At 53.6% G+C, this 16,633-nt stretch overlaps 1 protein-coding gene across 4 annotated transcripts in view; it reads left to right on the plus strand.

The window, feature by feature from the left end:
- Positions 1 to 7,358: 7,358 nt before the first annotated feature.
- Positions 7,359 to 16,633, plus strand: part of Ndrg4 (NDRG family member 4) — a 34,652-nt gene continuing 25,377 nt past the window's right edge. For 2 of the 4 annotated variants that reach the window (XM_075977012.1, XM_075977013.1), the window contains exon 1: positions 7,359 to 7,458. Coding sequence is in view for 2 of the 4 variants with exons in the window: in XM_075977009.1 (XP_075833124.1) it covers positions 7,923 to 7,959 (37 nt within the window). In the remaining 2 variants the exon portion in view is untranslated. Of the gene's footprint in view, positions 7,960 to 16,633 lie in introns of all 4 variants that reach the window. The other 2 variants (XM_075977009.1, XM_075977011.1) reach the window with 2 other exon arrangements.

Raw genomic sequence — 16,633 nt, forward strand, 5'->3', positions numbered from 1 at the left:
ACTTAAATCCTAGCTTTGGGGGACTTATGTCTGAAACGTGTTTCTTCAGGTTAAAAGCACAATAGCCCCTTCACTGATCCCCTTCTGGAACTCCAGGAAATGAACCACACGTCAACCCTTCTCAGCTTCCGGTCTGCCCACCCACTTGGGTTCACTGCTGCAGGGGAATATCATTTTAAGCTGTGTTACTTCTGTTTATGCTCTGGAACATTTGTTTAATGATGTAAAGGCGTGTTTCTTTTGTTTCTGCTGCATTTGTTTAACTCTGTGAAGCTGTGACTCTGTGCCTGTCTAAAACACCTGATGGTCTAATAAAGAGCTGAACAACCAACAGCAAGGCAGGAGCAAGGATAGGCTGGGCTGGCAGGCAGAGAGAATAAATAAGAGGAGAAACCTGGGAGACAGGAGCAAGAGAACACGGAGAGGAGGCATGGGGGCAGGGTTAGCCACCACAGCCAGCACAGAGTGAGAAGAAAAGGTGTACAGAAATAAGAAAAGGCAAAAGATAGGATAGTTTAAGAAAAGCTGGCAAGAAACAAGCGAACCTAAGGTCAGCCTTTTGTAATTAAAAATAAGCCTCCGTGTGGGATTTATCTGGGAGCTGGGTGGTGAGCCCTCAGAAAGCAAAAAGAGTAAAACAGCCGACAACACATGGCCCTATCCCCAACTTCCAATGCTACCTGCTTGGGCTCATGGCCCTGTCTTCAACCTCCAAAGCCACCAACGACTTCATCAAACCAAAGCCTCCTCACACTTCCCTCCTGTCCCACTATTTCCTCTCCCTTCTGCTTTCAAGGACCCCTCTGACGACATGGGTCAGAGAACCGGGGATGATCTCCTCTTTCAGCTTTGTTCATTTCCTTGGAGGAGGCACGTGCCAGCGTGCTCATGAGGTCAGAGGGCAGCTTGTTGGAGCACGTTTGCCTCTTCCACCCCGTGTACCCTGGGGACTGGACTAAGGGTGTCAGACCTAGTGACGGGTGCATACCTGCTGCGTTACCCCTCCCGCTGCCAGGCTCTGTCTAAGCACGCTAAGCTGGGGTATAGCACAGTTGGTAGAATGCATGAACGAAATCCAGAGCTGACTTCCCAGCCCCATATGAACCAGATGTGTAGGTACACTCCTGTAACCCCGGCACTTGGGAGGAGGCAGAGGCAGAAGGGTCAGAAATTTAAAGTCATCCTCAGTTACACGGCAAGTTCAAGGAGTTGAGTGGATCCCAAGTCAGAGAAGTGGACTTGGGTCAAGTTCAGAGCAGGGTGGGGCTGTGACAATGACAATCCTAGAAGCCTGAGCTCACGGGAAGCGGTTCCCAGCTCCCAGAGCCTCAAGACAGATTCTGCTGGGCGTGTGTTTTCTCCTCGAGAAGGGGAATGGCTTTGCTCCTCCTCTCCATGGCCCACACCTCATCTTTCTGCCAGGTTCTTGTCTGCTGGGCATGGTGTCTTCCTAGACTCACAGGGAGACGATGGAGGCGTGCATCCGGTCAGTTGCAAGCTTATGCTGCAGCCAGTGGGCACGAAGGTACAGGGAAGCCACCAGCCATGAGGGGCACCTTTCTCTGACCCTGCCCTGCCCTGCCCTGCAAAGGACACTAAAAGAACCCCTCCGCTCTGCTCCCCGTCACAAAGTACAGGCTCAAAAGCATCAACCTGTTTGATTTGGCTAAATAGCTCGCCCACAGGTCTGTACCAGTTTTGTTTACAATATTTATCTGAAGTGATTAACAGGAGGTTGCAATAACTGAAAAGAAGCTGGTGGGCTTACTCCTCATTCCGTTCCTCCCACTGTAATACTTTACATAACTATAGAACACGATCAAAGCCCTGGGCTTTTACTCCAGGTTCTTCTCCTTGGATTCGCCCCAGAACCCGCACAGGTGTGGGGACAGTCGTGCTTTGAGCACACACTGGCCTCCAGATGGGGATGAGCCAGCCCTGACAGGTGGTCAGAGAACACATAACCAGACAACGGAGGCTGCCGAGTGGCTCGCCAGACGCGTGTGCAAAGGCTTGGGTGGCGGGAGCTACTTGCGATATTGCTTGCAGTTATGAAAAATGAATGCAAAATCCTAAAGGTTCAAGTATTAAGGGGTTGGCTAAGAAAGTCAGATCCAAAGAAAGAAGGTCAGTACCAGCTGTTATTAATTAGAATAGAATTTTTGTTATTGAGATAGACTCTCACTTGATAGTCCAGGTTGGCCTGGAAACTACTATATAGTCCAGGCTGGCCTTGAACTTCTTTCCCGGTTTCCTTAAAGAATCATTTTTATCAAGATAAACATAAAGGGCTGGTGAGATGGCTCAGTGGTTAAGAGCATTGCCTGCTCTTCCAAAGGTCCTGAGTTCAATTCCCAGCATCCACATGGTGGCTCACAACCAACTGTAAAGAGGTCTGGCGCCCTCTTCTGGCCTTCAGGCATACACACAGAATATTGTATACATAATAAATAAATATTAAAAAAAAAAAAAGATAAACATAAAATGGTAATGGTTATGTCCTAAAATGTAAATATTGGCTAATAAAAATTTTCTTGCTATCTCTGTGTGTGTGCGTGTATAGGTTGACAGATGGATGCATGGACAGAGCTCTTCTTTTTTTAAAATATTTATTTATTTATTTATTTTTATTTATTATGAATACAATATTCTGTCTATGTGTATGCCTGCAGGCCAGAAGAGGGCACCAGACCCCATTACAGATGGTTGTGAGCCACCATGTGGTTGCTGGGAATTGAACTCAGGACCTTTGGAAGAGCAGGCAATGCTCCTAACCTCTGAGCCATCTCTCCACCCCCGACAGAGCTCTTCTTGATCACCCCATCTGCTGACCTTCCATTTATCTGCAGGCTCAGCTGTCTCCTCCAGGTAGACCTTCCTGAGTGCCAGCGCCCCTCAATGCCTCCACAGTAACCTCAGTTATACAGCCTGACTGTGCCTTCCTGGTCCCTAGACTGTGGGGTGACTGCTGGTTTCTTCCATCAGTTCATGGAATTTCAAGAAAAGCTCAATGTTGGGTCAACTCTTGTTTCCAGTGGACTCTGGAGCACGGGGCTTGACACCGGGGGATAAGAAACCGATGTCTCTGAAGGTGAGACCGGCTCCCTTCAGCGAGCTGTCTGGCACCTGGCCACTGAATAGGGATGGGAGGGGAGCCCCTGCCTCCTCCCTCCCTGCTAAAAAAATGAAGTTTCTTTGGCCCCAGGCTCATCTGTGCCCCTGCCTAACCCCATCACTTAAGTTCTTCCACTTGCTCCCAGTCATGGTCACAAGGGGACCAGAGAGGGATGGTGACTCAGCCCAATTTATCACCACAATGGAAAAACCCAGTCACCTGTCCTCCTGGCAGCAGGCAGCGCTGTTTCTGCATCTGGAAGGGCAGCAAGACACACCGCTTTGAAGGTCCTTTTGTCTTTCACCTGCTGGAAAAAAAGAATCAAGAAGAGAAAACAGAAGGGAAGACCACTGGTTGACAATGGGGGCTCACAGTACAGTGCAAGTCTCGGGGACCAGGGACAACATGTTTCTCAGCACCAGGCTCCAAGCTAAGTGTCTATGTGTGTCATCTCTTAGCAGTGCTGCAAGCCCACTGTTGCCTGGGATTGCTTCTGGGCACTTATTTGGCTACCAGCATCCAAGGTGATCCTATGAGGCAGAACCCACTTCCCTGTTCCTGGCTTCCCTTGCAGCTTTATCAGAGGGCCTGATCTGGACTCCCCCAACCAGATGTGCTCTGAACCGTGAATTAGAAACTGAAACACACAGCATCCATCCACCGGGTGAGGATGGCAGCGGAGGTCGCAACATCCACTCTGGTTCCAAGGCAGCTGTGGTCCAGATGGCAGTATACAGTGTCTGTATCCACAGGTACTGCTAGCTGCAACACCCCGGCCCGGGCATGACCCTGGCAATCTTAGTTCCAGATCAAGGCTGCCCGCTGATCAAGCCTGGCTTCTGCCATCCTGAGTTGCCAGATCCTTTAACCAAGTCCCCTCGTGCCCCAGTTAGCCAGAATAGGTTGTTTCATGTCTGGCATTCCAGTCTGCTGTCAAAAGAGGAGACAGGATCTTCCTTCTCCAGCCTAGGCATGGCACAGCCAGTCTTTTGCTTAGTCTGCATAGCAGTGACTGATGGAGCATCTTCCAAGGAACTAGGAACAAGGCCAAGGACACTTCTTAGGGGCACTCTGTCCCTGCACAAGCTTGGCCCTCTGCTGTGTTCCACTCCCCTCTGTTAAAACCCCACTATCAAGCTTGCCTTCAAGCAGCGAGCAGCCTCCGTAGGGAGCTAAAGATGAGGGAAGCCCCACAGCTCAGGGGACTGGCAGTGGGTTCTTCTCTTCTGCTGGCTCAGAATCAATCTTGCAGCGACTTGTCCACAGCATCTGCTCCCACGGCACCATTGCTTGACTCGACAGCCTCCAGGGGGCTTCAATGGTCACCTCTTTTGTCATCTAGCAAGTTGCCACATTCTGGGGTCGGAATGCAAATCCTGACACAACAGGTCACGTGAGCCAAACTGTATCGGCTCAAGGTCATTGCAGACACTGGGCCTCACACAGACAGACAGACCAGAGCTCTTGCCAGGAAGCCTTTTACAACCTCTAGGGCCTGTTTTTCTCCATTTCTAGGCAAGAACTTCAGTGAACTGGACATTACTAGCAATTCCAATACAACACAACTATTGGTTTATGTGAGGGGAATCTTGCTCGTGTCAGCAGTATACCCCCCTGACAGAACACTATGTAGCTGCTAGACGCATCCTGCACATGAAGGGCCCATGGGACTTGCTGAACATGTTTCTTCCAGTCTACATGCTTCTTTCTCTGAGAAACGCCCAGAAGAGAATACATCCCAAACAAAGGCAGTGAAGCTAAAGGCTGCATTCAGGAGGTACTCCCTAGGGTCCCCGTGTCAGGGCTCAGAACTGCAGGGGAATGACAGGCCAGTACTTGGGGCTGTTTTCGGTCATATTTCTTGTCAAAACTCAGCTGTAAAGAAGCCCCAATGGCCAGGATCTTGGGAGCACTGGTCCCATACAAGCAAGCGCTTCATCTGGGCCTGACGCTGTGCCCCGGGGCTCCTCTGACAGGGTTCCACTGATCCACTGATGGGTGGCGGTTGTGGTATACAGGTCATGGTCGGCGTTCACATAGCCACCAGGCGCCTGCTCCACATCCAGCTTTGGCTGTTGCCTTTGCTCTTCTCTGTGCTTCTCAGCCTCCAGAAAGTACTGGCGCAGCTCCTCGGCGATTCCCATATTGTTCAGGTCACATTCTACTTCATCATCTGACTCCACCGCCCGCTCTTTCCTTCCCACAGTGCTTCATCTTCTCTTGTGGATGCCCGGGTCCTCACAGCTGTCATGCAGAGGCCACCCAGAGCTTTCAAACATGAAGAAGAAATGTAGGGCAACTCCTGCCAGGCCGTGTGCTTGGCTTGGAAGGCTGAAAGACATTCAGCTTTAGAAGCACGGGGGCTCCAGGGAAGAAGTACATGAGGTGAGAACCATGGGAAATGAGACAGGAGTCCCTGAACTTTCTGTAGGCAGTCTGGTGCCTGTGCATCCAAGCTACTGCGTGATGACAATGTCACCAGTATTGTGCATATACCAGGTGAGAATACCTACATTCGGTAGCCCTCCATCTTGATGCCATTATTACTATCTCTGATTGGAAAATCCAAGTGGGCTCCTGTGTGCACAAACTTGCAAATGTCAAGCAAGGGCATGTCAGGCAGCGGGCATCTTATCCTGTGACTCGTTCTGAAATACCTGAAAAGGGCAGATGTTGGGAAGTCTGACTCTACGAGGCAGCAATGACCATCTCACCATCACCAATAATAACAACCACTATCGAACACTAAAACCATGTATCTGGCAAGACACTAAACATGGCCTTCAGTGTCTGTCATTGACTTCGGGGTGGTATGTATGTGTGTGGTACATGTGTGTGTGTATGTTTGCGCCCATGTGTGCATGCCCCTGCTTGCTGCAAGTTGACACAGGGTGTCTCCGTTTTGTTTACTGAGGCAGTCTCTCCATGAACCTGTAGCTCATCATCCAGCTAGCCCAGCTACCCAGGAGGCCCCACAGATGGAGTCTTTGCCTCTTGGGATTACAGATGGCCACTGAAGAGACTCTGGCCAGCTTGAGCAGGGCAAGCAAGACTCCAGCAGACCTTGCCCTTTTCTCCCTGAGTTCTTCTGTCCCCAAGGTCCAGCTACTAAAGTATTGATGTCCAGCAATCAAAAGCTTTGGCTTATCTAATTAACATGCCCAATCAAAATTAAACACCTCATCCTAACACGGGGTTTCCCCTCTTTACCTTTATAAAACTGACATTTTCCTCTGTGCCACGTCTGTCTCCTCTGTCCAGAGGCAGTCCTTTGTCCCTTTGGGACAAATACCCCTGCCCCCTTTCCCTTGTTCCCTTCCCCTTCTCCTTCATCCTCTGTCTTCTGTCTTTGTCTCTTATTCCCTGTCCTTTGACCCTGTGGGGCAAATAAATCTCCTTTGTTCGAGAACTTGGTCTTAGGGTTCCTAAGCCAACACTTTCCCTTTCGGCCATCATGTCTATCAGGCTTTATGTGGGTTCTGAGGATCGTAATTCTGTTTGCAGGGCAAGCGCTTTATCTTGAGCCATCTTCCACTGTCCTCCCTGACCCCGGCTCCCTCCTCCCCCACCCCACCCCGTCTCATGATTTAACAGGAGTCTTCTGAGGTCAGCTCCATTCCAGTTTCACGGAGTGTGAAGAGGCTAGAAGAGAGTAATAACTCAGAAGTCACAGGGGTGAAAAATAAATAAAGTGCTTGAAAGTGTGAACCCCTACTTTTCTACCTACAGAACCATAGCCCAAGGAAAGAAAGGTTTCAGAGATGCTTCATTCAGTCACCAAACTGCCCCACCCCAACTCCTTTAACAAAGGAAGACACCAAGAGGGAGGGATTTCCCAAACCTCCAGAAACCAAGCTTGCTGCTCTGGTCTCAGCGCTTATCCAAAGCACCACACAAGCTGTAAACAGGGATGTGTACCCCACCTGCAGCCATCAAAAGCTCAGCAGCTTCTTCAGCAGGCAGTGGAGTTAATTCATTGCCACTTCAAGTGTTGGCCACCTGAAGCCAGGGCCAGCGTGCATCCACGCGGAGCGCTGTGCAGAAGGGGGACCCTCTCTGGGAGCCCGTCAGAGGTGAGCTGCAGACTGCCTGGGTCTGTGCCAGGCTGTCGGTCATCCCACCGGGCCTCCCGCCCACTCCCACAGCCGGTGGGCGCCCCGGAACAGCCTCTAAGCAGGACTAGCGGTTCGGCCCACGCCCACCCACCCACGTGGGCACGCCCCCCGGCGCGGCGCCCCGCCCCCAGCTCCGGGGCTTGCTTGTGCCGGGAGCCTGCACCGCTCGTGGGCGGCGACGTCCAGGCCCGGCTCCCGCCTGCGCGACCGTGTCGCTCGGCAGCCTGGGTGAGTCGCCGCGCCCTCACCCCTGTCATCCCCTCTCGGTGCAGCCACACTGCAGCCCCGCACCTTCTTCCGCGGCCACCTCCCGCCCACGCGAGGGCGACGCCCTGTCTCCCAGCCATCCCTCCCCTTCTTGGCCCGGACCCCCGGAGACCGGGACACTTGTCTTGCCGCGACGGCCGGGGGCAGCAGGCGTCTTTGTTCGCGTGGAGCCCCTCCCGCGGTGCCACGCTCCCTCCCTTCGGCGCTCACCCCGGCCAGGTGGCGGCGGGTGTCTTTTGGGGTGCGAGGCTGTGCCATTGGTGGATTTTTTTAAACCCTGCTGGAGGGGGCGGTGAGCGCTCCGCGCTACCGGCTGCTGCTCCCGCCGCTCCAGCTCTCCCGCCGCTCCGGCTCTCCCGCCGCTCCTCTCTGCGGCTACCGCGCGCCTTGCTCCGGGCGGCCCAGCGCGCTCCCCGGACGCCGAGATGAAGGTGCTGGGACACAGGCTCCAACTGCTGACAGGTACCGCAGCCCGCCGCTCGCCACTGCCGCTTTCCGACTTAGAGCAGGCTCGAGGCGCGGTGGCCCGGGTTGGAAGGGGCGATCCCTGGTGCGCATTCCCAGGAGAGCGAAACCTGGAACACACCGGGCTCTACTGAGTCCCGGGCACCGGTGTCTGGGAGGGTGGAGCGCCAGCGCTGGGGTCGTGGAGCGGCGAGAGAGGTCCCCTGCGGTGTCCCGCCAGCTCCCGAGCAGCTTCCCCAAAGGCTCTATCAGTTAACTGTCGCTTGTCCCCTGAGAAAGCAGCCTTGGGCCTCCTGGGAGAGCGGGGAGAACCTGCGCAAAGGCTTCTTCCTGCTCTCCTATGACCGTCAGAACCCCATTTCTCTCTGGGGAGAAGTTTCTTGCTGGAAGTAGAGTCAAATGGCCTGGGAAGGTGGAAGCTAGGGTCATCCACCTTGGGACCACCACGGATGCACCACTGAGGGCATCCTTCGGCCAGTGACTGGAATGTCTTGGAGAAGATAGATGCCTAGAGGAGATGGGAAAGGGAGCAAGGACAGGGGCCAGGTGTCTGAAAGGTCCTCACACATGAAACCCAACAGCACTGGAGGCTGCTGTGTTCCCAGGGTGGAGGTGGACACCTGGCCTGGAGGTGACAGGCCCTGTCCAGACCCCACTGGACCCAGCTGGGTCTTTGTCAGGTGCCCAACCCATGTATACCCGATGAACATACTACAAGAGATGCCTTCCCACACTTGGGGACCTGGTAGAACGCAGGCCCCAGACCATAAAATGAGGAAGGGGCTGCCGCTCCGTGTGTAGTCAGGAACCAGAATGGGATCTGGGTCTGGGAGCAGAGAGGATGCAGAGCTTAGAGCAGATGGCTGCATTTGAAGGTACAAAGTAGAACTTTCCGTTCATGGGAAGGGAGGCCACATTTCAAGCTGAAGCATCAAGGGGTGGTCTGTGTGGACCCTCGGGTGCGAGTGACTTGATCCAGGAGTGGCTTAGCACTGGAGGGCCCCGTATGTGTGGGGGATGATGGGAGCTGGAGGGAAGTAGGCCAGGTGAAGGTTTGGGCTGTGAGTGTGTGTGAGCATGTGTGTGTGAAAGTGTGCATGTGTGTGTGGTGGGGTGTGAGAGGAAAGTAGGCCAGATGAGGGTTTGGGCTGTTTGTTAAACCACAGTGGGCCATGCTGAGCTCATAGAGAAGGGATCATAGGAATCCCTGGCTGGGTGTTTTGGGCACCCACCACCTCCTTTCAGCTTTTTCTTACGGCTCTCACATGAGACAGACCTGGCCACCCACCTTGAAGAGAGCTGCAGGCAAGTTAACTTCTCAAAACACCCTGATGGAAGGGGAGAGGTCTGTGGAGCCTGGGGTTCAGAGTCCTGCTTGAGCGCAGAACCAGGTCCTCCCATCTCCATGTGGCCCTCAGAGGGAATGGATGAGGGATGCTGGCATCACAGTGAGGGTCTGGACGTGGGTTCCATGTGCAGTGTGCCCTTAGGCCCTCATTGAGCTGTGCCAGGCTTTCTGAACCCCTGACCAGGCGTCGACAGGACTCTGTTAGTGTCGTGAGCTCCCAGTGTACCAGACCTGGCTGCGGCCAGGTGTGGTGGTACACCTGTAATCTTGTCACCCAAGAGGCTGAAGCACGAAGGTGGTGAATTTAGGGCCAGCCCGGGCTGTGAAATGAGTTCTGAACCCCTTTTGTTATATCCTTCATGCATCCCTCTGCTCTCACCCCCCCCCACACACACACTCCCTTTTATCTCATAGGTTTAAACTCCAGCCACAGCTAGCAGTGATTTCAAACAGGTTGTCTAACCTCCTGCGTAGGGTCTCATTATACAGACACCTAAGAGATGCCATGAGGTCTTCTGAGGCACAGCAGGTGACACATCTGATTGGGACCTCAAGGGTCCCTCCGCTTTGACTCCTTCTCCTGATAATGAAGGAGTCCACCTGCCTTGCCCTGCCACATACACACTCCACGTTACCCCTGCTGACAGGCAACTGGCAGATTTTTTTTTTTAAACTCATCTCCTTGGAGTGATGTTTAGGGGACAGGTTGATGGGTTTGTAGCGGTAGCATACAGCAGGTGCTCAATTCTTGGTTTGGCCCAAGCTCAAACCTCCCGCTCATCACCTGTGCTTCCAGGATGGTTTTGCAGCGCTCACCCTCCCCCCCCAGGAACTTGGTTCTAGTGGTTCTGGTGGCTTCCATCTTACCACTGTACCTATTTCTGCTGGCAGCATCGGTTACTTTGCCACGTCCTCGTAGCCGAGAGTGGGTGATGCATAGCCTACCTGATGTGCCCACGGCCTCCTGCCTGCTCAACTTCGGGCCAGACTAAGCCATTCCTCAGCTCATTTCCTCCTCTGTGAAATGGGATGGAGCAGCGCCTTCCACGCTTAGATGTGAGCATGCTTGCCAGATGTTGCAGCATCTTGGTTTCTGAGCTCGCTCCTCAGTGCCCTGCGGTCTCTAGTCCCTCTGCTCAGTGGCACCCAGTCCCCTCGCTGGGTTCTCCGCAGTAGACCTCTGAGGACCAGGAAACCTCACTGCCTTGCTGCAGCCAGCATCCCAGTGAAGCGGTGGTGTGTACCGAGACGGAGGAGCTAGAGAGGAAGACTCGGGGTCCCGAATCTAGTCCCCAAAGGCAGTTCTGTGCCTCAGTTTCCCCTCAACAGGCCCACCAACAATCGGGCACCATTTAAACATATCCCGTAAAACTGCGAGAGATTCCCCATGACTACAGTGGTTTTAATGAGAATGGCCCCATAGCCTCGTATACATGAGAACGTGGTCCCCTGCTGGCGGGAGTGGGGAGTCCAGGTCCTCAGATCTGGGGAAATGGACACTCTGTCCACCGCGTGCAAGAAAAGCTGGTACAACTCTCATGAAGAGCAAATGGGTGGTGGTGTCTCAGAGCTGTGCCTCTGCAGTTGAATTTTTAGGAACGAATCAAGACGCGTGCAGGGGTATCCATTCAGGGATGTGCGTCCTGTCATTATTTACTGGAGAAAGTGGCAAGTTGTGGACAGTAGAAGAAGGTGTTCAGCTCAGGACACACGGCCCAGGCAGCTGCAGATTGCATGGCCAAAGGCCGTTTACCCACCGCCCAGATGCCTTCTTAACAATGTGTGATCATCACGGTGGTGACAGCTCGCAGGTCCGTGGCCTTCTCCACTGCCGCAGTCTCAGGTGCCTGCTGTATGTCATCTTGCCATCATATGAGCAGCATCCTTCCCCTTTTAAGGAAACTAAGGCAGAAAATAGTTAAATCACGTGCCGGAGGTTACAGAGATGTCAGGTGGCTGACTGGACCTTGAGCCACGAGAGATGGCTCTGGGGGTGGAGATGTTTCCTTAGAATCATGTTTCCTGCCTTAAAAAATAGCATTTTCAAGGCTACGGCTCTTTAGCCCCCAAACCAAAGCTTTTTCAAGGTGGTTATGGGCATTGAAAAAGCCATGGTGGACAGATGGCAGAAATTACAATACCTTTCCTTTGTCTCCCAGGGTATATAATTTTCATTTTTTTCTTTCTTCATTTTTCTTGGTGAATGTATGTTACATGAACATCAAATTTACTTTTTTTTTTTTTGGTTTTTCGAGACAGGGTTTCTCTGTAGCTTTGGTGCCCGTCCCGGAACTAGCTCTTGTAGACCAGGCTGGCCTCGAACTCCCAGAGATCCGCCTGCCTCTGCCTCCCGAGTGCTGGGATTAAAGGCGTGCGCCACCACCGCCCGGCCTTTACTTTTTTTTTTTTTTAAGACAGGCTCTTTGGTAGCTCGGTAGCTCAGGTTGGCCTTGAACTTACTGTGAACTGACGAGAACCTTGAAATTCTGACCCTCCTGCCTCCAGTTCCCTAGTGCTGGAGTTACACGAGTGTGCCACTATGCCTGATGTATAAGGTCCTGGGGATTGAACCCATACAGGCAAGCACGGCACCAACCGAGTAGCATCCCCAGCAGTTACATTCCGTCCCCCTCCCCCCCGAACTGAGAAGTAGCCAGCAGTGATGGTTCACACCTATGGTCCTAGCTCTTAGGAGATTCCGGCAAGCATGGGTTACAGAGGGAGACTGCCTCAACAAAAACAAAAATACAGATGAATAAAACCGAAGCTTTGCAGATACAGGAGAGCACCCTGGAGACGGTGGTTCCCAGGAACCCGTCCTGCAAACTCAGGGACAGCGTGCACCCGTGACCTGTCGAAGGATGCACAGCCGGGGTCTGAGGGCTCGTGGGAGTTGGCCTTCCAAGAACCCGAGGGAAAGCAGATACTGCAGCCTAGAGAGCATCCCAGGAAGAGGTGAGCACAGTATGCAAGCTCCATTCTCAGCCTCCCAGCATAAATCCATACCTCAGTTTCCCCTTGTATGTTCAGGGTGTACTAGCCCGAAAAATGACCCCAGGCAGGTATTTTGACCTAAGTTCCTAGAACCTAGGAGTGTTGGCATAAGCGCTGGAGGGACCTTGCTGATGGGATTAAAGATTTCATCTGGAGAAAGTTACTGGATTAGCAGGTGGGCCCTTTGTGTACCTGCTTCGCCCCTCCAAGGGGAGGGGGCAGAAACGGGCCCAGTACAGAAGCAGAGGCCCAGAGCAAGCTGCTCTGATGTTGGCCAGGCGGTGGGGAGGGCCACCAAGTGCTGCCTGAAGGGGGGGGCGTGCCTCACAGACCCCCTGACTTCACCCAGCCCTCCAGAACTGTAAGGGAGTTAAGTCCAAGTAATGAAGATTCATCATAGTAATGCCACCAAGATAATGAAGATTTATCAGACCTGGCGCTGGAAAGTGACCTCCTGCCGAGAAGGTGGCAGGCCCTTCAGGGTTGGGTCTGCATGGAGGCTTCCCATCATCCCTGGCTATATGACCTGGAGCTGAACCTGGCTGTGCCCCACTGTGGTCCTGGGCTCAACGGAGAAAGCTCCATAGAAGCCTGCACTGACTGTGTTCCCACCCTACCTGCCACATTGTGGTCCCCTCGGGTATGGGAAGAAGAATGTGTATACACCTACACACACACACACACACACACACACTTCCTAGCTTTTAAGCCTTTGGTGTCCAGTGTTGACGAAATGTCCACTCTGGAGTGACTGGAAGCACGCACATCTTTGGGACACGCCAGCTTCTTCAGCCCACTGCAGCAGCTAGCTGGGGGTGCTGTGTGCCTCGCTGTGTACCCCATCCAAAGCAGGTGAGACAGGGACTTCAGCCACTTTGGGAGACACGGAGGGAAGTACTTCTGGGTGTCTTCAGAGTATAGAGGTGGTCCCATAGCTGAGTCCAGGGTTCGTGAGCCTTCAGACCATGCTCTGTATCCAAAACTGTCTCCTGATGGCTCCAGTGGCCAGACCTTGAGTGCCAGAAATGGCTTCTAGCAGTGTTAACCCCTTGATACTCTGGTGGGTGTGCCTGGTAGGCTGGGGTGGGGCCTAGGATAAGAGTGGGACCTGGGGCAGGGCTGGCCCTCTTCCTGGTGAGGGGGCTCCCAGTAGACAATGCCTAAGCTCGCTTCTCACCCACACGGCAGAGTGCTGGGCTGTTGATGGGCAAAACCTTCCCAGCTGTCCACCAGCACAGCTCAGGAGGCACCTTTGGTGACCCCTATATTTGAAAAGACCTGCACTGTCCTAGAGTGGAGGGTGCACTGGAATGCAGGGGCAACAGCCTGTCTCCAGGCCAGAAAGACCCCCTGAGCACACCCCACGGCAGCCATGGTAGGCACGGGGCTGTCTGCTTCTGTCTCTCTTCCATTCTTGTTTGGGTTGGCAAATTTCTTAGGCCCTTCTCGACAACGGGCCATCTTTTGTGCCCAGTCAAGAACTCTTCCCCAAGGATTCCAACAAAAGCCTGCTCTGAGTGGAGGCTCTGCCCACCCTGAGCCGCCTATAGGGCGTGGCCATATGCCCCACACCCTTGGGTTTCCATGGCTCCCTGCCCTCACACTGGGCCTCATCTGATCTCTGCGCTAATGGTGGAAGCGCCAGCCTCCCGAGGACCTGTGTCCACACTCATCCTCCCTCTGCCGTCTTCACCTCCACCTGGCTCAGGTCTGAGAGCAGACACCTTCCCTTCTCCCCAAGATTTCCCCGTGACCCAGAACAAGTGTCAAACCACCCTGCCGTCTTCCTGCCTCCCTGTCTTTCACACCAGGCCCTACTGTTTCTGTTCAGAGCACCAGCTCAGAGGGCCTTTCTGGTCCCAGGCTAGCCTCATACTTTCTGTGTAGCTGAGGAAGATCTTGAACTTCTGACCCTCCAGTCTCTACCTCTCAAGTGCTGGAATTAGAGGAGTCTCTTCAGGGCTCTGCCTCAGTTTCCCTGTCAGCTTTCCAGGCTGAGGTGACTGTCCCACTCAGCCTGTCCTGCTCACCCCACTCCTCTCCCTCACTGCTCTACCCAGCTTTCCTTGCCTTCACCCCACCAAGCAGGCAAGCGCTCACCTTTGAACTTGGTCGTTCCTCCAGCTTGGATGCTCTTCCTGGACTCCCGAGCCTCCTTCTTGCCTTCCTTAAGCTTTTGTTTGAGTCTCTTCAGTGAGGTGACACCTCTAACCACCCTGATTGAAATGGCCTCTGTGAGCAACCCCCAGGCCTCACTCTGTCCCTTCCGTGGCCTCCGTGTACCACCCCCAGGCCCCACTCTGTCCCTTCCGTGGCCTCCGTGTACCACCCCCAGGCCCCACTCTGTCCCTTCCGTGGCCTCCGTGTACCACCCCTGGGCCCCACTCTGTCCCTTCTGTGGCCTCCGTGTACTACCCTTGGGCCCCACTCTGTCCCTTCCGTGGCCTCCGTGTACCACCCCCAGGCCTCACTCTGTCCCTTCCGTGGCCTCCGTGTACCACCCCCCGGCCCCACTCTGTCCCTTCCATGGCCTCTGTGAGCAACCCCCAGGCCTCACTCTGTCCCTTCCGTGACCTCCGTGTAACCCCTGAGGAGAATACGGCAGGTGGCACCTCCTACAGACTGGGCACTTGAGAGAGAAAGCTGGCAGGTGGCTGGCGCTGTGGAGCCCTTTTCTGCGGCGACACTGATTTCTAGAGTGCTGATTAAACAGGTGGCTTGGAGGGGCTTTGATGAGGAAAATGCCCGGAGGGGATGTGTGTCGGCTACTGTCCGAGACCGCGGCACAGATCTGGGCTGGGATGGCGTCCTGCCTTGGCTTATTACCTTTTTGATTCTTACACCGGGATCCGGGACAAGCGTGTCTTTGTTTCTGGGAAATTCGCCAGGCTGGGCAGACACAGCTGAATTGAGTGGGATGCCTGTGCGGAAGAACTTTGAGAATTTCTGACGGAAGCGCCAAACGAAGCTTCGAACTTGTGTAGGTCACAGTTACCCGTGCAGGTGCCAACTGGTGCAGTCCTGAGAGCTGTGGGTCAGGGACTGAGCTTAAGATCAGCGAGGGCTTAGTTGTTGGGGGTCGGGAGCAGAGCCAGGAGCATGAGCACTTCCTATTTGCAAGTGGAAAGCCCCTCCCATCCCCTTCCCTGTGTCTTCCTTTTGCACAATGGGGAGGGTCTCTTCTCCCAGAAAATGTATGTCACAAACATACATTCGTGTCAGCTGTATGTGGCAGAAAACTGATGATGATCACAGGTTAAGCAAGCCGTGTTCCCCTCTTCTACACAGGCCTGGATTCCTAGTTACCTGTGTTGCCATTGCTGTTCCTAGTGTCTTACCTCTGCGTCCAAGGTAGCTGCTCAAGCTCCTGCCATTTGGCAGGGAAGGAGCCAAAGAAGAGTTTATCTTGGGCCAGTGAGGCGGTTCACTGGGTAAAGGCACTTGTAGCGGAGCCTGATAACCCGAGTTCCATCCGCAGAAACCCAGGTGTCAGGAGAGAACTGACTCCCACAAACTGTCCTCTGACCTTCACAAGCAGGTCATAATACGTGCACACCCATCACAACAAAACAATGCTCTGGGCAGTGGTGGCAGGGAGCACCTTTAAACCCAACAGTGGGAGGCAGAGGCAGGGGAATCTCTGAATTCAAGGCCAGCGTGGTCTATCAGATTCTGGGACCAAACAAGTTCCAGGACTGGCTCCATTGCTACTGGAAAACCCTGTCTCAAAAAAACAAAAACAAAAAAAAAGAAGGAAGGAAGGAAGAAAGAAAGAAAGAAAGAAAGAGAAAGAAAGAAAGAAAGAAGAAAAGGAATACTACATCAAAGTCACACGCTACACACTCAGAACTGAGGTGTTACATATCATGGTCATGAGCATCATTCCCATTGCCAACCTGCTCTTCTAAATTTCTCTTCTAAAATTCCTCAATGAGGAAAGGGGCAGAGCACGCATCGGGTTGGCAACGTCTCCTGAGGCGGTTGGGCGCTCCACACAGTTGCTGCCAGGGGTGCTGTTAGGATTTTCGTTCCCTCTGCCCTGGGTCTGGGGATCAGAAGTTCCCTGCCTGGATCTGTGTTGTATAGAGGAACGGAGCTCACACGCGAGCTGTGCCTCAACTCCCAGCTGCAGAGCGCCTCGCGTGCATGCTCTAAATCTCTGGTTGCCTCTGAAGCTGGGGGCACCCCACAGTTGATGGCAAGTTGGCCGCACAGCCCTGCTGTCCTTGCCATCTTGGGAGCCTAGAGATTGTTAGCAGGTGTCAGCGGCACTGTGTGCTCTGGAGAAATGCCACCGCAGAGACCAGGATGGCACATAAATGTGGGCAC

Source organism: Microtus pennsylvanicus, chromosome 6 (genome assembly GCF_037038515.1).
Source record: "Microtus pennsylvanicus isolate mMicPen1 chromosome 6, mMicPen1.hap1, whole genome shotgun sequence".
Lineage (NCBI taxonomy): Eukaryota > Metazoa > Chordata > Mammalia > Rodentia > Cricetidae > Microtus > Microtus pennsylvanicus.